Below are 26,043 nucleotides of genomic sequence, written 5' to 3'. Positions count from 1 at the left end.
TCATCGAGACACTTCTGAAATGATGTGATTGTCAACGCCTACTGTTACATACTTGGGGACTGGGGTCAAGTGGTGGGATGGAAGCTTAATGATGAGAACATAAGAAATAGGAGCAGTTCCTCTAGGTAATGCCTGGTGGAAGGGGTGGTGTCTCTGATCTTCCTTCTCCTGCTGCTCCTCCCTCATTATAATATTAGTAAGCAGGGTCGCCAAGAGAAATATTTCTTGAGAAGCAGTAAACCTTCAGTAAAGGGATCATAATGCTTCACTGCTTGGAAAGGATGCTGATTTGCGCTGGCTTTTGTGCACCTGAAAATCTAGCTGCAAATTGAAGCAAGTCCCAAACAAGCATTAATGGCAGGAAGCTCAGGGTCAAGGCGTTCTCATGTGGTAGGATACATCTCAAAGTGCTTGACAGCAGAGAGGGCTGTGATACAACACAACTGCTGAGAATCAGGTCAGGCAAATCTGATAGCTTTTGATGAGACTATTTGAAGCAGGCATGTGCACTAAACCCATTTGCCAATTCCCACTGTACAGAATTCCAATGGAACTAACTCTTTCCTGTTCTCGACTATCACAGTAGCCATCTTTCCATCCTGGGCTCAGTCGCACTAAATCCACAGCACAATCACACCGAGGGACAGGGACATGCTTCAGAACATTTTATCTGGATGTATCACGGCTTGGTACAGCAACTGCTCTGCCCAGGACCGCAAGAAACTGCAGAGAGTTGTGGACACAACCCAGGGCATCACGGACACCAGCCTCCCCTCCATGGACTCTGTCTTTACCTCTCGCTGTCTTGGTGAAGTAGCCAGCATAATCAAAGACCCCACCCACCCGGGTCATTCTCTCTTCTCTCCTCTTCCATTGGGTAGAAGATACAGGAGCCTGAGGGCACGTACCACCAGTCTTAAGGACAGCTCCTACCCCACTGTGATAAGACTATTGACTGGTTCCCTTATACAATGAGATGGACTATGACCTCACGATCTACCTTGTTGTGACCTTGCACCTTATTCCACTGCACTTTCTCTGTAGCTGTGACACTTTACCCTGTACTGTTATTGTTTTTACCTGTACTACATCAATGAACTCTGTACTAACCCAATGTAACTGCATTATGTAATGAATTGACCTGTACGATCGGTATGCAAGACAAGATTTTCACTGTACCTCGGTACAAGTGACAATAATAAACCAATACCAATACCAACATTGTCAAGAAAATGCAAAGTCTGACTGCCTCAGGAGGTTCCCATTGAGTTTCTACTAAGTAACTGAGATGGTGATTTAAAGAGAATAAGTGCCTACCTTTAAGGTATGGTTTACAAACATTCTGCAACGAGTATAATAGAACACAAGAACACAGCACAACAGGAGCAGGAGTAGGCCACTGGGCCCCTCAAGCTTGCCCCACCATTCAATATAATCATGGCTGATCTATACTGGCCTCAACTCCTCCTGTGTCAGTTCTCCATAACCCTCAATTCTTCAATCTTCCAAATATTTATTTATCTCCATCCTTATATAATATTTATTTAAATATAGCTCTCGATGTGGCCTCCACCACACTCTGGGGCAGAGAATTCTAAAGATTTACTGCCCCTGAGAGAAGAAATTTGTACACACCTCAGATTTAAATAACCGGCCCCTTATCTTGCAACTATGTCCCCCCTGTTCTTGACTTTGCCACCACTGAAAACAGCTCAATATCTGCCCTGTCAAGCCTCTTGGGATGTTATATGTTTGAGTAAGTTCACTCCTCATTCTTCTGAACTCCAAGGAAAATAGATTCAACTTGTTTAGCATCTCTTGATAGGACAACCCTCTCATCCCAGCTCGTGAATCTCCTTTGGACCGTCTCCAATGCTACCAAACCCTTCTTTTGGTAAGGGCTCCAAAATACAAATAGTTCACAGTGAATCAACAATCAACTAAAGGCAGCTGGAGTGTGAATTTTTCCCAGCAAATAAAATGACTGCATGAAGCTCAAGAATGTAGCTTTGTAAGTTTAACTGATCCCTAAAGCAGTTCAGTCAAATTTCAATACTCCAGCAATTAGAGCAATGAGTCATAACTGACAGAGTGGATATATGAGGTGCAGCTCAGTCTAGTTAAACAAGTTGAAATACTTTTAATCAAAGCATAATATGTCAAAACAAAAGATCTCATTGAAAGTATGCTATCAGCTCTAAGTCTTAGATGTTTAAAAACTCATTACAGCATCATGTATCATGTTAAACCTGATGCAAAGAGGGAAAAGGCAAAGCTCCTGGCTTTCAAACAAAAATAGGCTCGGTTAGTGCAGGTTAACATATTGATGCAAAAAACATTACAGCATCTGCAGTCTCTTGTGTCTCCTTAACATATTAATGCTTCACTACCAACTGCTGGTTTCAACTCTCTGAAGGTGACATAGCACCAGTGCATCTTACCACCCTTGTCCTAAGTGTTATAGTGGTAAAGCACTAAATCTGGGGGGATTTACTTACTGATGAAGGCCCAGGATCTTGGGTGGTGATGGGATTAGTGGGGTAGGCAGGAGGTTGTTGGAAATGGTTCCCTCTGTCGAGGGCCACAGTACGTTAGCGGATTGGGAGACTGGAGCATCATGTGGTTTGCCATGACATTGGTAGGACTGGGGTGTGGGGATGGGGTTTTGCAATGAGCCAGAACAATTAATGGTGCTTGACAGGGATCCCAATCCAGTATGGTCCTGGAAGGACCTGATGAAAATTTTTAAAAAGCCGCACATGCTAGAAACCCAAAATAAAAACAGAAAATGCTGAAAGAACTCAGCAGGTCAGGCAGCATCTGTGGGGAAACAAACAGAGACAAGATTTTGGGTCTGCGACTCTTTGTCAGATCCTACTTGTCCCAGGAGTGCCCTTCAATGGTGATCCATGAAACAACATGGTCCAAGTTGCCCCATATGAGTGCAAAAGGAGAGTTGCATAGAGAATGTCACCCTACTCCATGTCCCTGACACAGAAATTGCACTAGACGAACAGTTGTCTCACAGTTGAAGGTGCCTGTCCAAGTTTCTGGAGTGGTGCAAAACAACCCAGAAGAACACATTTCACTCTGGAAACAAATCATATTCAATTTTATCAGCCTGGAGGAAAGTGTTAAACAATTGACTTTGTAGGCAGTTGTTAAATATCCGATCCAGAAGATTTATGCTTCAACTTTCAGCAGATGACGCTGAACCTTGTCCACACAAACCGCAATAGAACTTTATCTACTCCACAGAGCTGTGGTCACCGAGAACAGACCATGAAATATAAAACCCACTTAATGCCTGATTAGCAAACATGAAGGAGGCATCAAGGTGATACACTCCATCCAAGCACCTGGCTTAACTAACCTCTTGAATATAAAATTACGTTATTGCCATTTCATTCATTAGGAGTGAGAGTGACTGGCGGCCTGCCCTGTTTTAATGACTTTACCTCTCCTGCAATGAATCCGGCTCCCTTAGTTGGTTGCTCCCAGCCAGTGCTCTGTTACTGACCCTCAGGGGTTGAGATGAGTTGTTGCCACATGTTGTGACATCACAAAAGCATTCCTAAATGAACATGTTGATGATGTCACCACACACGGTGATCAGAACGATCCTGTACTGCTGTAAACCCAGCCCTCCCACAATGTCAAGCTCAAAAACTCTTCAAGTTCAATCACATCAGTGAAGCAAACTACAAACCTAAAATTCAATGTTAATCTCGACGATATTGTATTAACAGAGGTTTTGTTTTTGGAAAGCAGATGCTGGTGTAATTTCCAGGAGTGAGAAGGTTTGTTGTTTTACTACATGATTCTGTCCCTTGGGATAATTCCTACTGAGACTTACTTCAGGTGACTTAAAGGAAGCATTGCCTCATGATTGGTGTGCAGTGCACAGGGTAACCAGCGCAAGTTGTGGCTTCATTCTCCATCGCACTGGGCAAACAGCGAGAGGGCTTTCGATCACCCCTTTCCCCTCTAGGTCTGACCTTATGGTTGCTATATGTGCTTCACTCATGGAATAAAAGAGATCAATTTTCAGTTGCTTCATGCTGAAGAAGTGAAAATGCAACATAACCAAATTTCGAGACAGTTGACATTGTCAGGTTGTTGGCATTAATTCTGGTCTGAGTGAGACTCACTTGTGTATCAGACCAATGGCAGCCTGACATGCACAATAGGCTGCAGCCACTGCTGACTTGGTCTTTGATGGACATCTTCAAGCTTTCTCAGGCTGACTCCTGAAACCACTTCTCATCAGTCCAAGCTCAAGTCCCCCAGAAATCAACTCCTCAGTCCTTAATGTCAGCATTTTAACAAAATAGTCACCACATGACTTGTGAACACCAGGGCCACATTGACACTGATATTTGGTGTGTTTACAAACTGTTACATTACAGCAAAGTGAATACATTACAGATTAGTCACACTGAGACATTAGGGCCCAGAGAAACAATTTCCTATGAAAACATAAAACTCCAGTTGTGGAAGTCAGTGAAGTAAAATAACCTGACAGCTGGAGTAAGCACTTCCCATCTGTCCCCAGTAATCTGTTACTTACAGTATCTTCTCTCTCCCTACTGCAGCTGTCAGTGATTTAGAGGGGCAGCCATCCTACACAATAAAGCACATTCTGACCTAGTAATAAAACACAATCCATAGATTCCACTTCATTTTAACTGCTTTCTCCTTGAGATGTTCATCATTTACTTATGGGACAAGGCCAGTGTTTATTGTCCATACTTAATTGCCCTTGAGAAGGTGGTGGTGAGCCTCTTTTCTGCAATGCTGCAGTCCTTCCAGTGAAAGTATAGTGCTTTTATAGTATAGTATAGAGGCCACAGAGAGTGGTGGACTCAGCCAGTTCCGTCACGGGTACAGCATCGAGGACATCTACAATAGGTGATGCCTCAGGAAGGCGTCATCCATCATTAAGGAGCCCCACCACCTGGGCCATGCCCTCTTCTTGTTGCTGCCATCAGGTAGGAGGTACAGGAGCCTGAAGACCCACCCTTCAAGGTTCAACAACAGCTTCTTCCCCACTGCCCTCAGGTTCTTGAACAGACCTGTACAACCCTAATTCTAACTCGGACTATATTTCCCTCAACTTGCACTGATGTCATTATGTTTGTTTTTAATTATTTTGTCATGTAAGTTACGTATAATTATGTTAATTTAAGTACATGTAATTTATGTTTGTCATGTTCGTAATATACAGAGCTACTGCTGCAAAAGGCTAATTTTCATGGCATTTATACCCTGGGTATGCATGCCCATGACAATAAACTTGAACTTGAACTTTTGTTTTGTAAGTTCTGAGATCTAGATCTTGGACTTGAACAGCTTTTGAACTTGGCATTGAGGAGGGCTGGGTTTACAGCAGTAGAGGTGCAGGGATTGAGGAATCGTTCTGATTACCGTGCGTGGCAATGTTCATTTGTGATGTCATTGCTTATGGCAACCAAGGCACCTCAGCCCCCAAGATCTTCCTGGCATGCTCTCCCTTCTCCTGATGAGTGAGGTGTGGTTATGAATTTTCGCCATAAGTATTTCTCCACCTCATTTTCGAACCAGCACAGAATCCGTTTGCTCCAGAGGCCTTGTTGTTTTTTTTAGTTCAGAATGGTCTTTGCAGCCCACTTGCCAGGCTGGGTTGACACTGGTATTGTAGTGGACAGTGCACTGTGTGACGGAGTTAAGGACACTTGTGTCACAGACTTGGTTGAGAAATTCTTTGAAGTGCGCCTTGCAGCAGGCACTGATCGCTGCTGTATCCTTGATAAGAGCTCCTCTATTCTTAGTTCTCACCAGGTGTTTTCAGTTATAAATGATCTTCACAGCATTGAGGAATCCAAGTATGTGATATTTACCAGCTTACTGCTGGATCCCAGAGAGTCATTGAATCGTACAGCATTTGGCCCACTACATCCACGTCGACCTGTGCTCTTTCCATCCACCATATGTTCTTAAGGTCAAGTTTTTGTTGGACCTTGGTCTTCAGATGCCAATAGCTCTGTTTTCTCCCCCATTTCCAGTCTAGGAATACTTTGCTTTTGCAGTTAATTAGCACCCATATCTCTAGACCCAAAACTTTCTGGTAGAGAAACCAGGAGAGTCTTTATAGATGCTGGTTCTGGTGGACTTTAGGGCAGTCAAGATACCGTAAGACAAATCACAATCACAAAGTTAAAAACTCAAGTATGCTTTCAGAGGAAAGTCAAGTGGAGGCCAAGTTATTTTCACATGGAAAATAGTCTACAAATCTACTTCAAGAGTCTCCTGCATTAAGAGAATCCTTTCTCCCTCCTGATGTTTGTGACATGAAACCAAAATCAAAGCACTAAGAGGAAAAATTTTAAAAAATAGAGCACTTGAAAGAAAATCTTTCTTGAAGGATGATTTATTTCTATAAGAGTCCCTGTATTCTTAATACTCTTGATACATGTTGTCTATTATTCTAGTTTCTACTGACAAGATTGCACTTCCTGGCCTTAATTGTGGCATATCTGAGATGTTGTGAACAGTAGACTCTTTGCCTCTGAACAGAATTCTGAAATAGTATGGAGAAAATAATATAAATCTGGAACAATCCGAAAGCAAGATGCTTGAAACCTGAAAAACAAACAAAAATTCTATTGGAAATATTCAGCAGGTCAGGCGGCATCTGTGGAGAGAGAAGCAATTAATGTTTCGGCTCAATGACATCTCAACAGAACAGGGAAAAATTAGAGATAAAGGATGTTTTAAGTTGCAAAGAAAAAGGGAATGGAGGAAAGAACTGAAGACAATATCTGTGACAGGATGGAATGCAGGAGAGATTAAATGAAAAGGGTTGATACTGCTAGGAAACTGTGGTACAGGGATATGAGAACAGCAAAATGTTTAGTATGGAGGAGGTGTAAATGGGAGAAGTAGAATAATTATCTGACATTAGCTGATGAGAAAACTGTTGCTACAGGAAATGGCAAATGCTGATTATCTGCAAAAGCTGAACTCAGTGTTTAATCTAGACAGCAATAATGTGCCCAGTTGGAAGATGAGATGTTGCCCTCAAGCTTATGTTGAGCTTCATTGGAACTGTGTAGGTGGTGAAAGGCCAGAGAGGGAGTGGGATGGAGAATTAAAGTGACAGAACACTTGACATCACCCTTTTGGATTGACCAGAGGCATTCTACAAAGAAGCCAATCTGCATCTGGTTCCTCCAATGTAGAGGAAACCACATTGTGAGGACAGAACGCAGTGCAATAATTTGGAGGAAGTACAAGTAAATTGCTCCTTCAGCTGGAAAGTGTGTTTAGGGCCCTGGGCAGTGGAGAAAGAGGAGCTAAAGGGACAGGATTGACATCTACTGTGGTGCACAGGAAGAACTGGAGGAAGGAGAGGGGATGAGGGAACTGGTGGAATTAGAAGAGTGAAATTGAGCAGCCCAGAGGGAACGATCCCTTCAGAATGTTGAAAGGGGAGGAGTTGGGGAAGGAAAGATGCATCAAGATGGAGGAATTGGTAGGTAGCTTGATGATCTGGTTGGAGGCTGGTGGGATGAAAGGACGAGAGAAGCCCTTTCCTGGTTCAGGTAGAAAGGGTAGGGGAAGGAGAATGGGTGTCAACAGAAATATAGGAAGTGGATCAAATGATGTTGAGGGTCCTGTCAACTGCGGAGGAGGAGAACATGGAGCAGGGAAAAGGAAGAGAAATCGGAAGCACTGGAATGAAAGGTGGAGCAACAGGTGCAGCAGAGACAGAGAAACTAGGCGAACAGGGAAAAGAGTCTTTACGGGAAGTAGTCTGGGAGGAAGCTGTGAGAATCAGTGGGTTCGCAGTGGACACTGGTGAACAGCCTATCCCCCAAAATGGAGGTGAACAGCGAGAAAGAGTCAGAGATGGACCAAATGAAGGTGAGAGCAGGGTGGAAAATGGCAAAAGGGATGACAACATTTTCTCTCTTAGGATGAGAGCAGAAAGCAGCACCGATATTTGTCACTAATGTACCAAAAGGTGACAGGCATAGCTTGGACCCATGCAGGTTCCCATAGCTACAACTTTTATTTAGAGGAAGTGAGTTGAGTTAAGTGGAGAAACCATTCAATGTGAGAACAAGTTCAGCCAGGGCAAGGAGGGTGGTGGAAAGGTGACTCTGTTTATGGAGGAAGAAAGGGATCATCAGGCTGCCCTGGGTAGAGCGGTGGAGGTGCAAATGGATTGGACGTCCACAGTGAAAATGTGCAGATGGGGCCAGGAGAAGTAGAAGTGGCAGGAGGGCATCAGAAGTGCTGCAGATGTCAACGGACAAGGGTATTGGTATTGGTTTATTATTGTCACATGTACCGAGGTACAGTGAAAAACTTGTCTTGCATTCTGTTCGTGCAGATCAATTCATGACACAGTGCAGATACATTAAGTTAGTACAGAGTGCATTGAGGTAGTACAGGGTAAAAACAGTAACAGAATACAGAGCAAAGTGTCACAGCTACAGGGAAGTGCACTGCAGGTAGACAGTAAGGTGCAAGGTCATAACAAGGTAGATTGTGAGGTCAAGAGTCCATCTCATCATATAACAGAACCGTTCAATAGTCTTATCACCGTGGGATAGAAGCTGTCCTTGAGCCTGGTAGTATGTGCCCTCAGGCTCCTGTATCTTCTGCCTGATGGGAGAAGGGAGAAGAGAGAATGACCTGGGTGCGTGGGGTCTTTGATTATGCTGGCTGCTTCACCAAGGCAGCATGAGGTATAAACAGAGTCCATAGAGGGGAGGCTGGTTTCTGTGATGTGCTGGGCTGTGTCCACAATTCTCTGCAGTTTCTTGCGGTCCTGGGCAGAGTAGTTGCCATATCAAGCCGTGATGCATCCAGATAGGATGCTTTCTATGGTGCACCGATAAAAATGGGTGAGTGTCAAAGGGGACATGCCAAATTTCTATAGCCTCCTGAAGAAGTAGAGGCACTAGTGAGCTTTCTTGGTCGTGGTGTCAACGTGGTTGGATCAGGACAGGCTATTGGTGATGTTCACTCCCAGGAACTTGAAGTTCTCAACTCTCTCGACCTCAGCACCGTCGATGTAGACAGGTGCGTGTACACCGCCCCCTTTCCTGAAGTCAATGACAAGCTCTTTTGTTTTGCTGACATTGACGGAAAGGTTATTGTCATGACTCCATGTCATTAAGCTCTCTATCTCCTTCCTGTACTCAGACATCGTTATTTGAGATACGGCCTACTACAGCGGAGAAGAAATTAATTCTTCAGTGAAAGGTCATTAACCTGAAACATCAACACTGTTTCCCTTTCTATGGATGCGACCTAACACAGTGAGTATTTCCAGCGTATTTTGTTTCAGTAATGAACATTGAATGAAGCCAACAGCCACTTCTAATTTTGATTAACCATCCGCAGACAGATGCTGTTGAACCCTGAATATTACTAGACTACGCTCAGCCTAAATGATCAGGTTTATGAAGAACAATAAAGAATTGCAGATAGTTGTCCACTTTTGCTGACATAATCACCTTTCTGGGCGCAATCTAAAAAATTGTTTTGAGATTCCTAAGAGTTCCTTTGTCAGAATTGTTCACTTGAGTTTATAAACCAGGCAACACAGAGCACTGTCTCTCCACTGTGATGTGGAGCCAAATGTGTAAATCATGAATTACCAGCATCTGCCTTAATTATCATTCCATTAGAAAAGAACAAAAGCAGATGGATGCATTCGAGGTTCCCAAGCAGTGACATCTGGCGCAGGTGATAGAGTTAGTATGCAAATGTTGACTGAATGGCCTGGATCGTCAGTATTCAACTGGGATCTGCCTATTGCCACGACATGCCCATGCCACAATCTTACTGGGCACAATTATAGAAACAAATCATTTTTGTTCCGTTTATAATTAAAGTGGGGGAATGGACAGGATACAGTGTAAGCAGGAAAATCAAACCTCTCTGGTGTGGGGCACAGGAAGAAATTATTTTACAACCTCTGACCTTGATATTAATGAAATTGAGCAGGATCAGGAAGGTTACTTTTTAAGTGGGAAGATAGAAGAATCATTTCCCTCGGCTCCTGCTACATTTAATAGGAGGGTCTGATTAACAAAACTTTGTTTCATTTCCGAGCTGTTGCCAGACAAGGGAGGCTGTTCGCTGATCAGAAGGACCAGTTGTACCAGGGCCCAGCCGGGGAACAATGAGAAGAGAGCGAGAGATCTGTGGCCAGGGACCATGGATTCAGGATTTAAAGGCTTTGTTGAATGGGGGGAGGGTGTGTTGGAGGAGGTAAACCTAAGTCACGTCAGGCACAGTTAGGATGACAGTGAGTGTGGGGTCATTGGGGCTTACAGGGACAAATCATGAGGTGGGGCATGGTCACATTGGGGGGGGGGGGGTCAGAGAGAGAGATCAAGGGTGATATGAGATTTGTGAGAATGGTCAGAGTGGTGAAGGGAGGAAGGTACTCAGGAAACTTCGCTAGCATCTCAAACAGATGTTTTATCTGAGGTGCCTGGCCTTATTGAAGTATTTAACTGACCAACTCACCTCCTGGGAATGGGTGGTCTTTCCAAACTCCATTAAAACTGCCAGTGACCTGGTTGGAGCCAACCTCAAATCATTACACCACACCCTACCTTTGACTATCTATTTCTTGGGCTTAAATCCCACTCCCTCCAATATGCACGTCTACCCTCATCATATGAGCACTTACCTAATCAACACTGACCAGACAATCCAACCTGTTCCCTCAAGGTGACCTCAAAGAAAATAAAACCCGAATTTTAGCAACAACCAGGACAAGCAGAACATATCTGTACTCTATTAAAAATACAGAAAGTAACATTTCATATCACAGCTTTGAAAATTAAACAAGATTAATTTTGTTATTTGGGAAACTAAAGTGTTAACTGAATAAACTTGGGACCATCAAATTACAGCATCTTTTATGCCTTCACTGTTTCTTTCTTAGCTCTGCAACCCTCAGTCCTCATTTCCTTTGCATCTAATCAGATTCTCTATCTCTCCATCTCACATAAGGTCACCTTTATCTCCTCCTTCCCACAGGGACCCGAGAATAGAATCCTCCGGCGACAACAGAAGTGATTATTTTGTTGCTGTGCTGAAGCCTTGTTCCCCATAATCAGCTGCTTCTTTCCTCAGCAATCACTTCACTGCTATTCCAATGCTGCAGCCTCCAGCAAGCTTCTGAAGCACTGCTCAAACACATCAGAATCATCAAGGATCACAGAATGCCACATGAGAGGAAAGCTTACTAGTATATAAATTGCATTAGTGCACACCTGAATCCTCTGCAATAAGTGGTTAGTATATACTGTAGCGTCACAGAGCTGGAGTTTTCTTTGACTTTCCTCAGAATGTCACGGGATGATAAGACATAGCAACTGCGACTCTCATGGGAGGGAAACTGTTTCCAAGACATCGAAATTATGGTATCACTGCCGAGAATGAGCTTCTTGGGCGCCTCAAGTAATGCTCACTGCAGTCCAAAACACCTGCCGGTTCAAGTGCTGCTGCTGTGCTTATTAAGGTTGATTTCCATCCAATCAAGAACTTCAGTTCCCCTTAACAATTCTGTTCTTTATAAGCTAGGTACAAGCAGTAAATCGTGTGCAGGACTATCTAATGCAGAACAATGACTATTACTGAATGGAGAGAGTGTTGAATCAGTAGTTTCTAAATGTGATTATCCTCAGCAAAGCTGAGCTTTATCGAAGGTTGATTCATGTCTGGGACACCCAGAAACCTAGCATTCATCCAATCCAAATTCTTTCAACATAATCTGCTTTTACCGTCCAGCTAATTTTAACGTATTTTCTAAAATTTTTTCCTCCTCTCTTTAATCCACAGATCGTGCTTTCTAAAGGGGTTCACAGTCACAAGACAAATCTACCCCAGTCCGTAACTGTAAACAAGCCACCTAATCAGCCCACACCTTTACCACTCAGCAGTCACAGATATTATCAAATATCAGTTTGGTGCCTGGTTTTGTGCTGGGGTTGGGAGTAGTGAAGGGTTGCAATTCTTCCAAACTTCCAGCACATTTTCAGCAGAAGGTCAGCCATGGCTTTAGGATCACGGCGAATGGCTGAAAATGGCCATTTAAACTACTTCTCCTTGAGCTTCCAACTGAACCTATGGAAGGAGAACCTGTGTGCCATTCCCAGGCCAGTTCATTTTGGACATCTTGTTGGAATGCAGAGCATTGCCCTGTCCCATCTAATCAGACTTGTGGGATCTGAGTATTTGTACTCTGAGTACATATTCCAGCAGAATACTTGTGGAAGCTTTAATTGCTTTTTCTTGACTGGCATTATATCTGGGGCTCTGGAAGTGTTACTTCCATATCCTGCTAGCTCCTGAACATAGAGATGGCTCAGTGCAAAACAAGGGGGCTCCTGTTGGTGCCCTGATGCACATGTCTTACTCTGAAGTTATTATACTTCATTACTGTCTGTATATGTGAGGTGTTCTTATTCAAACATTCAAGTGCAGTACTGAGGGAGTGCTGCACTGTCAATGTAGCTACTTTTTAACTGAGCTGCTAAATCAACATTACCTTATTATCACAATGTTTCTGGTGGGATTTTGCTGTGTGCAAAATTGGCTGCAATATTTTCCAGAGTGTAAAGCACCCCACTTCAATGGTGACCGTTTAGCTCCCCGCTGTTTTGAGGTTATGCTATGTAAATGCAATTCCCTTCTGTCCCCCTCCATTGAAGCCACAGGTCCAGAGCTTCAGCCTGAATTCCAGCTGTTGGCAGCTGTAGTGTCGCAGTTATTGGTGCAGAGCTCAGCTCTGGCCGAATTAATGCAGAAAGGAGCAATAACAAAGAATGCTCTAATTCCTCATCACGACAATATGTTGGCTCAAGATCCAAAGCAAACAGCTCAAATGTCCAGAAGCATCCGTTTACAGGTGAGGAACATTCCAATAGTGATAAATAATTATTTTGAAGTTTATTTTAATTGACTGTATAAAATGTCAGGTGGTAATGAGGCTCATGCACAACATCAACAGTCAGATCAGCCACAGTTCAGTCATGCTGTGGAACATACTGGGAATCCAACCTACATCCCCGGTTCTGTGATGCTCCCGTGAGGAACGTCAAGGCATCAGCCCGGGAAATACGATGAAAAATAAACAAACAAACAAAAAAAAAGAGATTCTCTTGGTGTGAACATTTTGAATCAACCTGTCCTGTGTTCAGACATCTCTCACACCTACCTCTGTGGTGTGAGCATTTGCACAGACATGGTTATTTTAAGACTGGCAATTTGCTGGAGCGATTAACAACCTCACACCACTGTGCAGAGAGTAAAAAACCATCCACAAAACAGTCCCATTTCACACCAAACAACATAATTGGATATCCATCCACTACATGCTGTCATTAAACCTCCCCCTATCAATCATGCTAATCAAATACCTGGATGATGATCAATTAAATCTAAGGCACTTATATCATGGAGAGAAGTATGGTTATGAGCTCTTCAGCTTAAATCATTATTCAAGGGGCACTCATGCAAGCAGATGTCAAGGCTGCTCTGTTTTAGCTGGCCAATTGCTCAGGGAAACAGAAGAATTTAAGCGCAAAATGGAACTCTGGAGTATCAATGTAGGGGATGAACAGAATTCATGGACATGATTACTTTCCCCACTTCCCCCTTAACATTTCTCTACCCCACCCGAGCAAGTCTCTCCCCTCACCCCTATATTCCAGATCCCCGCTTGCCCAGCCTCCCCTACCTCTGAAACTCGCCGTCCCCTCCGCCAAGCCCACCATCACACCCCTCTCTCAAAGCTGAATACATTCCCCTCCTTTGTCCTATTTTACTGTTCTGTGCACAGAACAGATTCAGGTGCACATTACCCCTTTGTCCTTGTACTATATGGAGAGATGCATCTATAACCCCTTTATTTCTGAATGCTGCTCTTGCACAAATTAGTAATTGTTGGTGATTAAAACAGAGCTTAAACTACAGCCCGATAAAGCAATGCTTTCACTTACATTGATCATAGCATTGGATGTGATGCGAAAGAGGGTGGCTCGTTCACTGACTGCTTTAATCTTCTCTCCACTCTCAGCAGGGAGCTTCAAAGTCTCGAGCTCACTCAGGGATCTCTGAAGGGCTGCTCCATGCTTAGCAATGAGGTCGTTGCACTGGCTCAGGTCATCAAGCTTGCTGGCTAGCGTCCTCAGGGTGGTGTGCAGCTCGCTCTTATCAGACTGCGAGGTTGGCTCCTCATCACCAGAGTCATCTACAGAAGGAGCAACAGTTTCCATAGTTACACCACTGACCACTTAGGACACTTCCAAAACAGGAACAAGAGATGCAGAGAGCATAAGAGAAGAACAGTAACCCATCTGATGGCGACCTATGTCACTGTCTGGTTTTGGCATGCTTTCCTCTTTTATTCTCTCATGGATTTCTTCAAAAGCACAGCTGACCCACAACAAAGCCCAAATGTCTACTGAATGACCAGGGCAACAGTAACACAAGAAACATTTGTTTGTTGAATTCCTAAGTATTTTTTCATTAAAAGGTGTTTGGCAAATTATAGAGGAAGGCCACTTGACCCATCTTGCCCAAGTCAGATTCACCCCTACTTTCTTCCAAAACCACTGTGATTTTTTTTAGAGAAACAAGGAACTGCTCAAATATACAAATCAAGTCTCCTGTTGAAAGTTACCAATAAATCTGAATTCCAGATCATAAATTATTGCATAAGAAAAATCTCTCTCCCATCTCCCAGTCTGTTTTGTTGTCACTTATTTTAAATCTGTTTGCATTATATCTTATATTTTATACTTCCATGTTTCCTCATGATGCAGAAAGATGCCATTCGGTCCATCAGCTTATGTCAACTCTCAGAGCAATGCCAGAAGTCCTAGTCCCCACATCCGCCATAAGCTATTCTCTCTCACATGCCATCAACTCCTCTGGTTACTTGTCCTTCATCAAAATCTTCACCATTACAAATATTATAACAAAACCTCTTCCTAATACCTTTGCTCTGTAGATAACGATCCCAACTTCTCCAGGTCTCCTTACATAATGGAATCAATTGTACCTCCCTTCCAGTGTACCGCCTTTCAGGTGTCCCTCCCGTCCAGTGTACTTCGCTGCCAGTGTACCTCTCTGCTAGTGTACCCCATTCCAATGTTCCTCCCTTCTTGTGTGCCACCATTCCAGTGTTCCTCCCTTCCAGTGTACCTCCATTTGAGGAGGTACATTGTAATGGACTGAGTCACCATCTGCTTGCAATGAGGAAAACCTGACTTGATCCAATCTCCTCCACTACGGAACAGCTGCTCCCAACTGCAATGACTCTGGATTTCACTGAGAGAAGCATTGAATATATGTGCGATGTTCATCGCGCTGAGAAACAGGGAAATGATCAAACCACACAAGCCAGTTACAACCCAGTGATGAAACAGGAAGCAAGGTGAGCTTCAATTTTAATGGCTGGGACAACTAAACTAATCCATCTATGACAGAACTGGTTGTGGAGAATTTCAGGAGCCCCATGAGGCACAGCGGGGCCAACATGACAAGTGCTTGCCCCTGTCTATAACTTGCTGTACTGCATACACCTTATCGTTTCAGCGGTGTCTGGTTCTTTCCTGCAGTCAGCATCAGCTGCCCCTCAATGACAGAAGGTGAGCCAAAGGGCCAAAGAGCATATAAAGTAAATGGAACGTGTTGGGTGCAGGAAGGGATTGGGGAGGGAGAGGGAGAGAGTCCATCCCTGTGCTGAGCTGCAAGTGAATGGAAGGCCGAGGTCTGGTGTACACACACACTGACCTGCTACAGTGCAACCTTGATATAATGTGGGGACAACTTTTAACATCAATGATATAAGCAAAACTCACATTTACCTAACTTCCGTATCGGGGGCAATGATAAAGCCACAGTACATCTGAACCCATGATATACTGATGTAGGTTATACTGAGATTATGTGGCTGTCAAGGAAGCTGTCAGCCTTCTGCTAGGACTTTTGTGGAAACCTTCTAAATTAAGATGTTGCTCACCAGATGGATACTGTCTCAGCAAAGACGTTAACATCAATCACTAACCTTACCATAACAGATCACTGTTTAAGTTACAGAACATGTGAACCAACAGCACTCCTAATCTGCGGCTATCATCCGTTGCTCCTGGCAACCAGTGGCCCTCAGGTCCTGCTCTCAACCTTGCCTGTTTTTTTTCCCAAACATCCAAGTTTGCTGGTCAAGATGCCAAATGGGTAGTGGGAGTGCAAGGGGTCACCTCTGCCAACCTTCCCCCTCCTTGTACAAGGTTATCCAGTTATCCATTCTTTCCTTGGCACCTTGTCCTGTTAGTAATTCTCATTACAGGAGCCCACAACTGAATGACTGAAGAGGGTAAGCCTCTGTTCTAATTCTCCCTGACACTGTAGATCAAGGCATGAAGGTCAGGAGCTGCCAACAGCTTGCATTTCTGTGGTTGTTGAAGGAAATGAGTCATCACTACCTATCTGACCAGAAATAATCATCTGTGCAAATTAAGAGATGGATTTCATATGTAGTAGCACCTGATTACTTAAACACAGTGTCTGTGACTTCACTCAAATTATTACAAAATTTGCAGACAATGCAGCTTTTAAAATGATTACATGGAGTTGACATGTCCTGAATGACTTTCAGCTTCTTTATCAATGACCTTCCCTCCATTATAAGGAAGCGCACATACCGTATATCTGTAAAACTGCACCATGTACTTTCAGATGCACTGTAGAGCTTGCAAAGGCTCCTCTGTCACACTTCCCAGACCCACAACATTATAAGCTGAGGGTGGAAGTATTCACTGATGACTGGACAGTATTTAGCTCCATTCACAATTCCACAGAAAATGAAGCAGCCTGTGCTGCACTCAACACCTGGACAGTAGGCTGAAGCCGACAAGGTAGACAATTCCCACAAATGACTCTCTGCAAAACCTGAGTCCAACCAAGCCCCCTGACCATTCAATGGCACCACCTTCATCAAGTGCCCTAACCCTCTCCTTGGAGTCACTGTTGACTAGAAACTTAATTGGCTATAAAAGCAAGTCAGAGACACGGTATTCTGTGGACAGTGGCTTACCTCCTCACCTACCAATGCCTTCCCACCATCCTCAAGGCACAAATCAGGAACTGAATATTGTTCACTCCCCTCATCAGAATACAGCTTCAACAGACCAGAAGTTCAGATCATCCAGTGAAAAATAAGCCGCTTGAAAAACATCCCGGCCAGCACTGGAAATGTTTATGCTCTTCAACATCAATGCATCATTACTTCATTGTGTCCTTTTCTTCTTAAGCAGTCCCATAGGATTTAGGATAACTTGCTCCCACTCCATTTCTGTGGGTTCTCCGGTGACTGATGAGGCCAATGTATGAACTGCACACTCTGCCACCGGTGGGGCAGGGGGTGCTTGATAGGGGAGGTGAAGTGTTCCTTCACTTACACTGGGGTACTACATATTCCCAGTCAATGAACTTGAGGTTCTCAGTACCATCCCAAATATTCCTTCTCCATGTTGAGCTGTCTTGGGATAGGGATTTCCAGGAGTTGGAGTCTGGAGTTGGATATGCGAACAAGGACATATGCATAATTAGGGCTTCAAACCCGAGGATGTTGGCCTGCAAGAGGACATTGACGTTGGTAGGTGTTTGGCAGTTTGTTCCAGGCACCTACCAATCTCTGTGTAAAAAACTTGCCTCATAAATCTCTTTAAACTCTCCCCTCCTCACCTTAAAGCTAGTAAAAGTCATTTCCACCCTCACCCTCTTCACCCTGAACCACTTCTGCACCCTCTCCAAAGCCTCCACATCCTTCCTGTAAAGCTCCATTAGTGACTCAGAGCACACATATATCTGTAAAACTGCACCATGTACTTTCAGAGGCACTGTACAGCTTGCAAAGGCTCCTTTGTCGCACTTCCTCAACCCACAACATTTGCCACCCTAAAGAATAAAGTTCATGGTGCAGCACCACTTCAGGTACCTCATCAACTCACACACATGGCAATTTATCATCATTCCAGGATCATGGAACTCTCGACCTAACTCCACTGGGAGAGTACTTTCACGGCATGTACTGTAACTGTTGAAGATGTGCCTCTCCACTATATTCTCAAGTCAATAGGATGATCAATGTCCACATTAAATACACAGAAAATAGGCCAATACCTGGAATGGGTAGGTTGCCTTCTGAGGAAAGGTTGGACAGACTTGTATCTGCTGGAGTTTAGAAAAGAGAGTGGTGATGCAATTAGAACATGAAAGGTCCTGAGGTATCTTGACAAGGTGGATGTGGGAAGCATGTTTCCTCCTGTGGAATCATCCAGAACTCGGAGTCACTGCTTAAACATAAGAGTTGCCCATTTGAGGAAGATGAGATGAAATCATTTCCAGTTTGGTATCATCAGCTTATTCCCAAATTGTTATTATATGTTGTTATTATGCATTGTTCCAGCAATGGTCCATGCAACTCACCATTTCCTTCCCCTCTCCCAACCCCTTTTATTCTGGCTTCTGCCCTCCTTCTTTCCTTCCTGATGAAGGGTCTCAGCCCGAAACATCAACTGTTCATTTCCCTCCAATAGATACTGCCTGACCTGCTGAGTTCCTCTAGCATTTCATGTGTGTTGCTCCAGAAATTTCTACCTACCTCTGTTTTAAGTGATTGGTCCCTTATTTTGTAGTCATGTCCCCTTGTTTGTAACTCTCCCACCAGTAAAAACATCCAAACATCTACCTTATCAAGCCCCTTAAGATCTTATACATTTGAATAAGATCACCGCTCATGTTTCTAAACTCCATGGAATATAAACTCTAACTGTATCTTCTCTTGACAGGACAACCCTCTCATCCCAGGAATTAACCTGGGGAATCACCTTTGGACCTCCTTCAATGCTACTATAACCTCTTTTAGGTAAGGGGGACCAAAATTTGGACAGTATTCCAAGTGTGGCCTCAGCAACACCCTGCACAGCTGCAACAATACTTCCTTATTCTTAAAGCCCTTCCAACCATTTGCAATAAAGGACAACATGCCGTTTGCCTTCTTAACTACTTATTGGACCTGCCTGCTAATTTTTTTGTGATTCATGCACTAGAATACCTAGATTCCTCTGAACTTCACTCATTTGTAGCTTGTCTTCATTTAGATAATAAGCTGCCTTTTGATTCCTCTTACCTCACATTAAACTCCATTTGGCAGGTTTTTGCCCAATCACTCAATCTATCTATATCATGCTGCAGAATCTCAAGGTCCTTGTCACAACAGGCCCTTCCATCTATTCTTCTCAGTGGCAAACTTGGAAACCTTACATTTCATTCCACCCTCAGGTCATTAATGTAAACACTAAACAATTGAGGGCCAAGAACTGATCCTGGGGTGCTCCACTAGTTACGTCCCTCCAGCCTGAAATGAACCTGTTTATACCAATTCTTTGTTTTGTATGTGACATCCAGTTTTCAATCCTTGCTAACAAACTCCCTCCAATACATTCGGCCCTTAACTTATGCACCAGCCTCTTATGTGGCACCTTGTCAAATGCTTTTTGGAAATCTAAATACACTACATCTACAGGCCCCCCCCATCAACTCCCTGACATATCTTGAAATAATTTGAGCAAATGCCAAAAATGACTTAACTTTCATGATAGGTTTGATTTGATTAAACTTTCCTAAATGATTAGTTATTTCCTCTTTGATTATTGATTCTAGCACCTTGCCAACAATCAATGTTAAACTGGCCTATAATTCCTCACCTTCTGTCTTCCTAACTTTTTGAGCAAGGGAGTCACATGGGCTGTTTTCCAAGTTTCTGGTACCGCCCCCCCCCCCCCTAGAATTTAGTGAGTTTTGAAAAATTGTAACCAAAGGCTCTGCCATCTCTGCTGCTACTTCCTTTAAAACCCTAGGGTGCAGGTTATTGGATCCTGGCAAATTAGCCCTGTTAACTTCTCTAATCTTTTATCCCTTGTGATTAGGATTTTTACATGTTATTTGAAATTAGCCCATCGGTTACCTGACGGGCACTTGTAGTGTCCTCCACAATGAAGACTGCTGCAAAAAATTGACTTAACACATCAGCCATTTCTTTGTTTTCTGTTATTAATTCACCAGCCTCGTTCTTAGAACATAGAACACTACAGCACAGTACAGGCCCTTCGGCCCACAATGTTGTGCCGACATTTTATCCTGCTCTAAGATCTATCTAACCCTTCCCTCCCACATAGCCCCCTATTTTTCTATTTTCTTATAGGAAGCACACTTACCTCAGCCACCTGCTTCCTATTTATAGAGCCATAGAAATTCTTACTGTTTGATTTCATACTACATGTAAGTTTTCTCTCAAAATCAATTTCCTCCCCTCTTATGAGCGTTTTAATCTCTCATTGCTGGATCTGTTTTCTTTCTCATGGAATCCCTCCTTCTAATTGGGATAAGTTCCTGCTGAGTGTTCTGGAGAAGTTGTTTGAATATCTGCCACTGATCATCTACTGACCTGTGTCTTAGCTCATTTTCTTGGTGCATGTTGGACAACTCCACCTTCCTGCCATTATAATTGCCCTCTTTTAAGTTGAAGATGGTGGTTTTGATCCTGTGGTGTTCACTTTCAAACTGCATCTGGAACTGTACCCGAGGTCAGGATCGAACCTGGGCTTCTGGAGCTGTGAGACAGCGGCTATGCTAGCTGCAGCACTATGCCATCCATGGCTCTGCATTTCAATTTTGCTCTGAGCTCCTCATAATCCCTCAGCAGAACTGCCTTCCTAGACCTACCTATGTCTTTACATAGAACAGTACAGCACAGGAACAGGCCCTTTGGCCCACAATGTCTGTGCCAATAACTATGCCAATTTAAACTGTACATCTGTCTGCACATGATCTATATCCCTTATTTCCCTGCCTGTTCATATGCCTGTCTAAATGCTCCTTAAATGTTGCTATTGTATCTGCCTCCACCACTTCCTCTGGCACTTCGTTCCAGGCACCTACCAACCTCTGCATAAAACACTTTCCTCATAAATCTCCTTAAACTCTCTCCTTCTCACCCTAAAGCTAGTAAATGTCATTTCCACCCTGGGAAAAAGATTCTGACCATCTACGCTACCTAAGCCTCTCATAATCTTATAAACTTCTATCAGGTCACCCCTCAGCCTCCAACGCACCAGAGAAAACAATGTCCAACTTCTCCTGATAGCTAATACCCTTCAATCCAGGCAACATCCTGGTGAACCACTTCTGCACCCTCTCCAAAGCCTCCACATCCTTCCTGTAAAGCTCCATTAGTGACTCAGAAGCACACATACAAACTGCACCATGTACTTTCAGAGGCACTGTACAGCTTGCAAAGGCTCCTTTGTCGCACTTCCTCAACCCACAACATTTGCCACCCTAAAGAATAAAGTTCATGGTGCAGCACCACTTCAGGTACCTTGTCAACTCACACACATGGCAATTTATCATCATTCCGGGATCATGGAACTCCCGACCTAACTTCGCTGGGAGAGTACTTTCACAGTATGTACTGTAACAGTTGAAGATGTGCCTCTCCACTATCTTCTCAAGTCAATAGGATGATCAATCCCACATTTTGTGCAAGAGTAGAGAAAATACACAGAAGATAGGCCAATACCTGGAATGGGTAGGTGGTCTTTTGAGGAAAGGTTGGACAGACTTGTATCTGCCGGAGTTTAGAAAAGAGAGTGGGGATGCAATTAGAACATGAAAGGTCCTGAGGGGTCTTGACAAGGTGGATGTGGGAAGCATGTTTCCTCCTGTGGAATCATCCAGAATTCAGAATCACTGCTTAAACATAAGAGGTTGCCTATTTGAGGAAGATGAGATGAAATCATTTCCAGTTTGGTATCATCGGCTTATTTCTAAATTGTTATTATACATTGTTCCAGTAATGGTTCATGTGACTTACCACTTCCTACCCCCACCAGTCTGAAAACTGCCCTTTTATCTTTAGTTAATCTGCTATCCATTTGCCCATTTGAACCTCTCAATTTGTCCTTAGTTCTGCCATGAGTACAATGTGGGATACTTCATAGAAAGCCTTTGAGATTTGTGATTTGAAACAGCCGTCCGTCATTCTCACATGGAACGAGAGATTAAAGTTAACCAGTGTCAGACCTCCCTCTCTCTCTCTTTCTTCCTTTCTGCATGGATAGAGACTCTGCACGAATTCACTAACTTTACAAAATACAGTGATAGGGCTAATTTATGTAGCCCTGCAGACTGTAGCTTATCATCAGAGAAGAATTCATTCATCACTGGTGGGTATTCAGCTTGAATGTGTTTCATTCAGATGCTGCACTAGAGTTGCTAACCCTGGAGCATTTCAAGAATAGTCTCCTAAAAATTGCTGCGACAACACAGGAGAAAAATTATCCATATTCCTATTTTTGAACACTTTATACTTTTTATCTTTGAAAATACTGGAGATAGGAATGAAAGGCTGGATGAGGTGCTTAGAGATGGGAGATCTTGAAACCATCAGAAATACATCCAACTAGGGTTGTCCTAGTTATCCTGTTCAAAAGGAACAGTTCAATCCTCTCTGGTACTCTGTAGCTTAGGAACAGCGCACCCATCACCAGCCAATTGTTTGGGGTGTAGCTATCAAAAGAGACATTAACTGCTCCGGAAAGAGTAACCGGTTATATTAGCGTAAGCATGGGGGAATAATCGTTTATTCCCAAGTGCGCTACTTCTATTTATTGGCACAGTTTCATCCATCATGTTAATCAGCAGAAGCAAGATGAAAATGCAAGCTACAATCAGGCACTGCTGCTATTAGAGCCAGGTATCCTGTAATATAATTCATAAAACTGGAAATTACTTTCTTCAAACAAATTTCAATATTTTATGATGGCAAGCAGCACACTGTACGGTTGGTGAGCTGTGCTGAGGACAATGAACAGTGCCCGAATCCTAACAGGGCAAAAGAAAAGCATTTAATTGAACGCAGATTAAAAATTTCAGCAGTGATTGACATGGGCTTGATAGGAGCAGGGTTATACCTTAAATGCACTCCTGGGTAACACATATCAGACTTGTTATCATTATGATGTACACTGGAACAGTTAGTGAATCAGCACACACTCCTGGGCTACACACACTGGCTCCTGTCATCAATATATGTAGTCTGGGCACCCATGCACACTCCTGGTCCACACACACTAGCCCAATTGTCAATGATTATGCATTCATCATTTCGAGTACAGACCACGATCATATTTGATGAAAATGAGCATCCTGAAATTCAGGCAAATAGGAATATAATGCTGGCAGACACTAACACTCAGCATTTAAAATTACAGCATTATTCTTTAAGTTTAATAGAACTATTGATTTTTAGTAAAAATCGCACCTATCCAAAATTTGCTAAAGTATGCATGATGTTTTTCTGGTGGATGTGCCTCCAGCTCATTCTTTGAATAAGGTGATGGAGAAATATTTAATTTTGTCTGGAGAGACTCAGTGCCACTTCCTCAAGAGTTTAATTTATTCCATTAAAGCTGGATCGGCTCCAGTTCAGTAGGAGGCCAGGTTTGTGATTCTCAGGAAACAAGCAGTCCAAGGTGCATCCATTCGCATAACCTCAGCTCCTGTTCGTTCCATTCAGTCATTCCCTGATTCTGGTCTGGGAATTAAGGGGCAGCTCATCAACAAAGGATAAAGGAGAGTGTCAAAGGACTGCAGGATTAATTAGGAAGGAAAAATATAGAGCACAAGATAAAACCAGCCAGAAATATGAAAAAAGAGAGTGAGAATTTATGTTGATATTTAAAATAGGTTGGTAACAAAGTGAACATTGCTCCCGCCGGAAATGAGGCTGGGAAATTGAGAATAAAAAGCAAGGAGAGGGCAGATTAATTAAACAGACAGTCTTCACTGTAGAGAGGATACAAGGAACATCCCAGATATACAGGTCCTCCCCAGGCTATGAATGCCCGATGTACAGCTGTCTTCATTGAGGGGTCAGCGGTGGAAAGGGTGAGCAGCTTCAACTTCCTGGGTGTCAACATCTCAGAGGATCTATCTTGGGCTCAACACATTGATGCAATCATGAAGAAGGTATGCCAATGGCTTTACTTCATTAGGAGTTTGAGGAGATTTGGTATGTCACCAAAGACTCTTGCAAATTTCTACAGATGTACAGTGGAGAGCATTCTGACTGGTTGCATCACCGCCTGGTATGGAGGCTCCAATGCGCAGGATCGAAAGAGGCTGCAGAGGGTTGTAGACTCAGCCAGCTCCATCACGGGCACAACCCTCCCCACCATCAAGGATATCTTCAAGAGGCGGTGCCTCAAGAAGGCAGTATCCATCATTAAGGACCCTCACCACACAGGACATACCCTCTTCACATTACTATCATCGGGGAAGAGGTACAGGAGCCTGAAGACCCACACTCAACGTTTCAGGAACAGCTTCGTCCCCTCCGCCACCAGACTTCTGAACGGTCCATGAACCCTACCTCGTTTTTCCTCTTTTGCACTATTTATTTCTGTAACTTATAGTAAATTTTATGTCTTGCACTGTACTGCTGCCGAGAAACAATAAATTCCACAACATACGTCAGTGATAATAAACCTGTTCCTGATTCTGAACAAGAGTTTGAGAGACTGGTGGATGGATTTGTTGGCTGCTGTGGGGCTGCATCTTCTGCCATGTGGGAACTTGGTTCACGGCAACTTGTAGAGCAATTTGAATGGTGGAGTTAAACACCCTGGTTTAACTACACATTGCCTTTGGCTGGCCTATGTTTTTACTTTAATTATAAATTGCTGGACGGCATCATTTCTGACCTACAAACTGTTCAGATTACAGACAGTTCTCAAGAACAGAACCCTGTCGTAACTTGGGGAGGGCCCATAATTGTAAATCAAGAAAGGAGGGAGGAACTCAGGAAAAATACAATCACCAGGAAAGTGGTACTAAGCAAGTTGTTGGGCTGACAAGTCCTGATATCATGATGGTCTTCAGTCTACCGTTTTAGCAGCAGTGTCCATGAGATACATTGATATGTTGATTTTAATTTTCCAAAGTTCCCTAGATTCAGGGAAGGACACCTTATGTTGAAAAGCAGCACGTGTAGCATGTTTATTCAAAAAGGGGAGAGACAGAATGTAGGAAACTACAGATGAGTTAACTTAATATCTGTCGTAGGAAAAACGTTAGAAGCTATTATTAAAGATATTACATCAGGGCTCTTAGAAATATTCGAGATAACAGACAAAGTGGACATGGTTTTATGAAAGTGAAATCAGGATTGACCGACTTATTGCAGTCCTTTGAAGATGTAAAATGAACTTAGAAACGTGGAAGAGAGTGTATGTAGTATATGTAGATTTCCAGAAGGCACTTGATAAGATGCTACATCAAAGGTTATTGCAGAAAATAAAAGCTCACAGCGTAGTAGGTAGCAAAGACATGGATAGAAGATTGGCTAGTAAGTAGAGAGCAGGGATAAACAGGTCTTCTTCTGGTTGGCAAGCTGTAATGAGTGGTGGGCCACAGGGATCAGTGCTACAGCCTCAACTTTTTACACTTTGGACCAAGTCACCAAGAACGTGGTCACTGAATTTGCTACTGATACAAAAATAGATGAGGAAATAAATTGTGAAGAGGCCACAAGGAGCTACAAGGAAATATAGATAGGTTAAGTAAGTGGGCAAAGGTCTGGCAGATGGAGTATAATGTGGGAAAATGTGAAATTGCCCATTTTTCCAGAAAAAATAAAAAAAACACATTATCTATGGTGAGAGATTGCAGAACCCTGAGATGCAGGGGGATCTGGGCGTCCTAGTGCGTGACTCACAGAAGGCTGCTATGCAGGCACAACAAATAATTAGAAAGCTAACACAATTGTGAGAGGAATTGAATAGAAATGTAGGGAAGTTATGCTTCAATTATTTAAGGCATTGGTGAGATCACATCTAGCGTACTGTGTACAGCACTGGTCTCCATATTGAAGGAAGAATGTTAATCAATGGAGGCTGT

General features: G+C 43.2%; 1 protein-coding gene across 6 annotated transcripts in view; it reads right to left on the bottom strand.

The window, feature by feature from the left end:
• osbp2b (oxysterol binding protein 2b) overlaps positions 1 to 26,043 on the bottom strand; it is a 279,746-nt gene that overhangs the window by 107,620 nt on the left and 146,083 nt on the right. For all 6 annotated transcript variants that reach the window (XM_052031996.1, XM_052031993.1, XM_052031992.1 and 3 more), the window contains one exon: positions 14,016 to 14,266. In XM_052031996.1, the coding sequence (XP_051887956.1) occupies positions 14,016 to 14,266 (251 nt within the window). The remainder of the gene's footprint in view (positions 1 to 14,015; positions 14,267 to 26,043) is intronic.

This window comes from Pristis pectinata, chromosome 17 (assembly GCF_009764475.1).
Source record: "Pristis pectinata isolate sPriPec2 chromosome 17, sPriPec2.1.pri, whole genome shotgun sequence".
In the NCBI taxonomy this organism is placed as follows: Eukaryota; Metazoa; Chordata; class Chondrichthyes; order Rhinopristiformes; family Pristidae; genus Pristis; species Pristis pectinata.
Note: the sequence above shows the minus strand (reverse complement) of the source record. Positions and strands in the feature narration are given on the sequence as shown.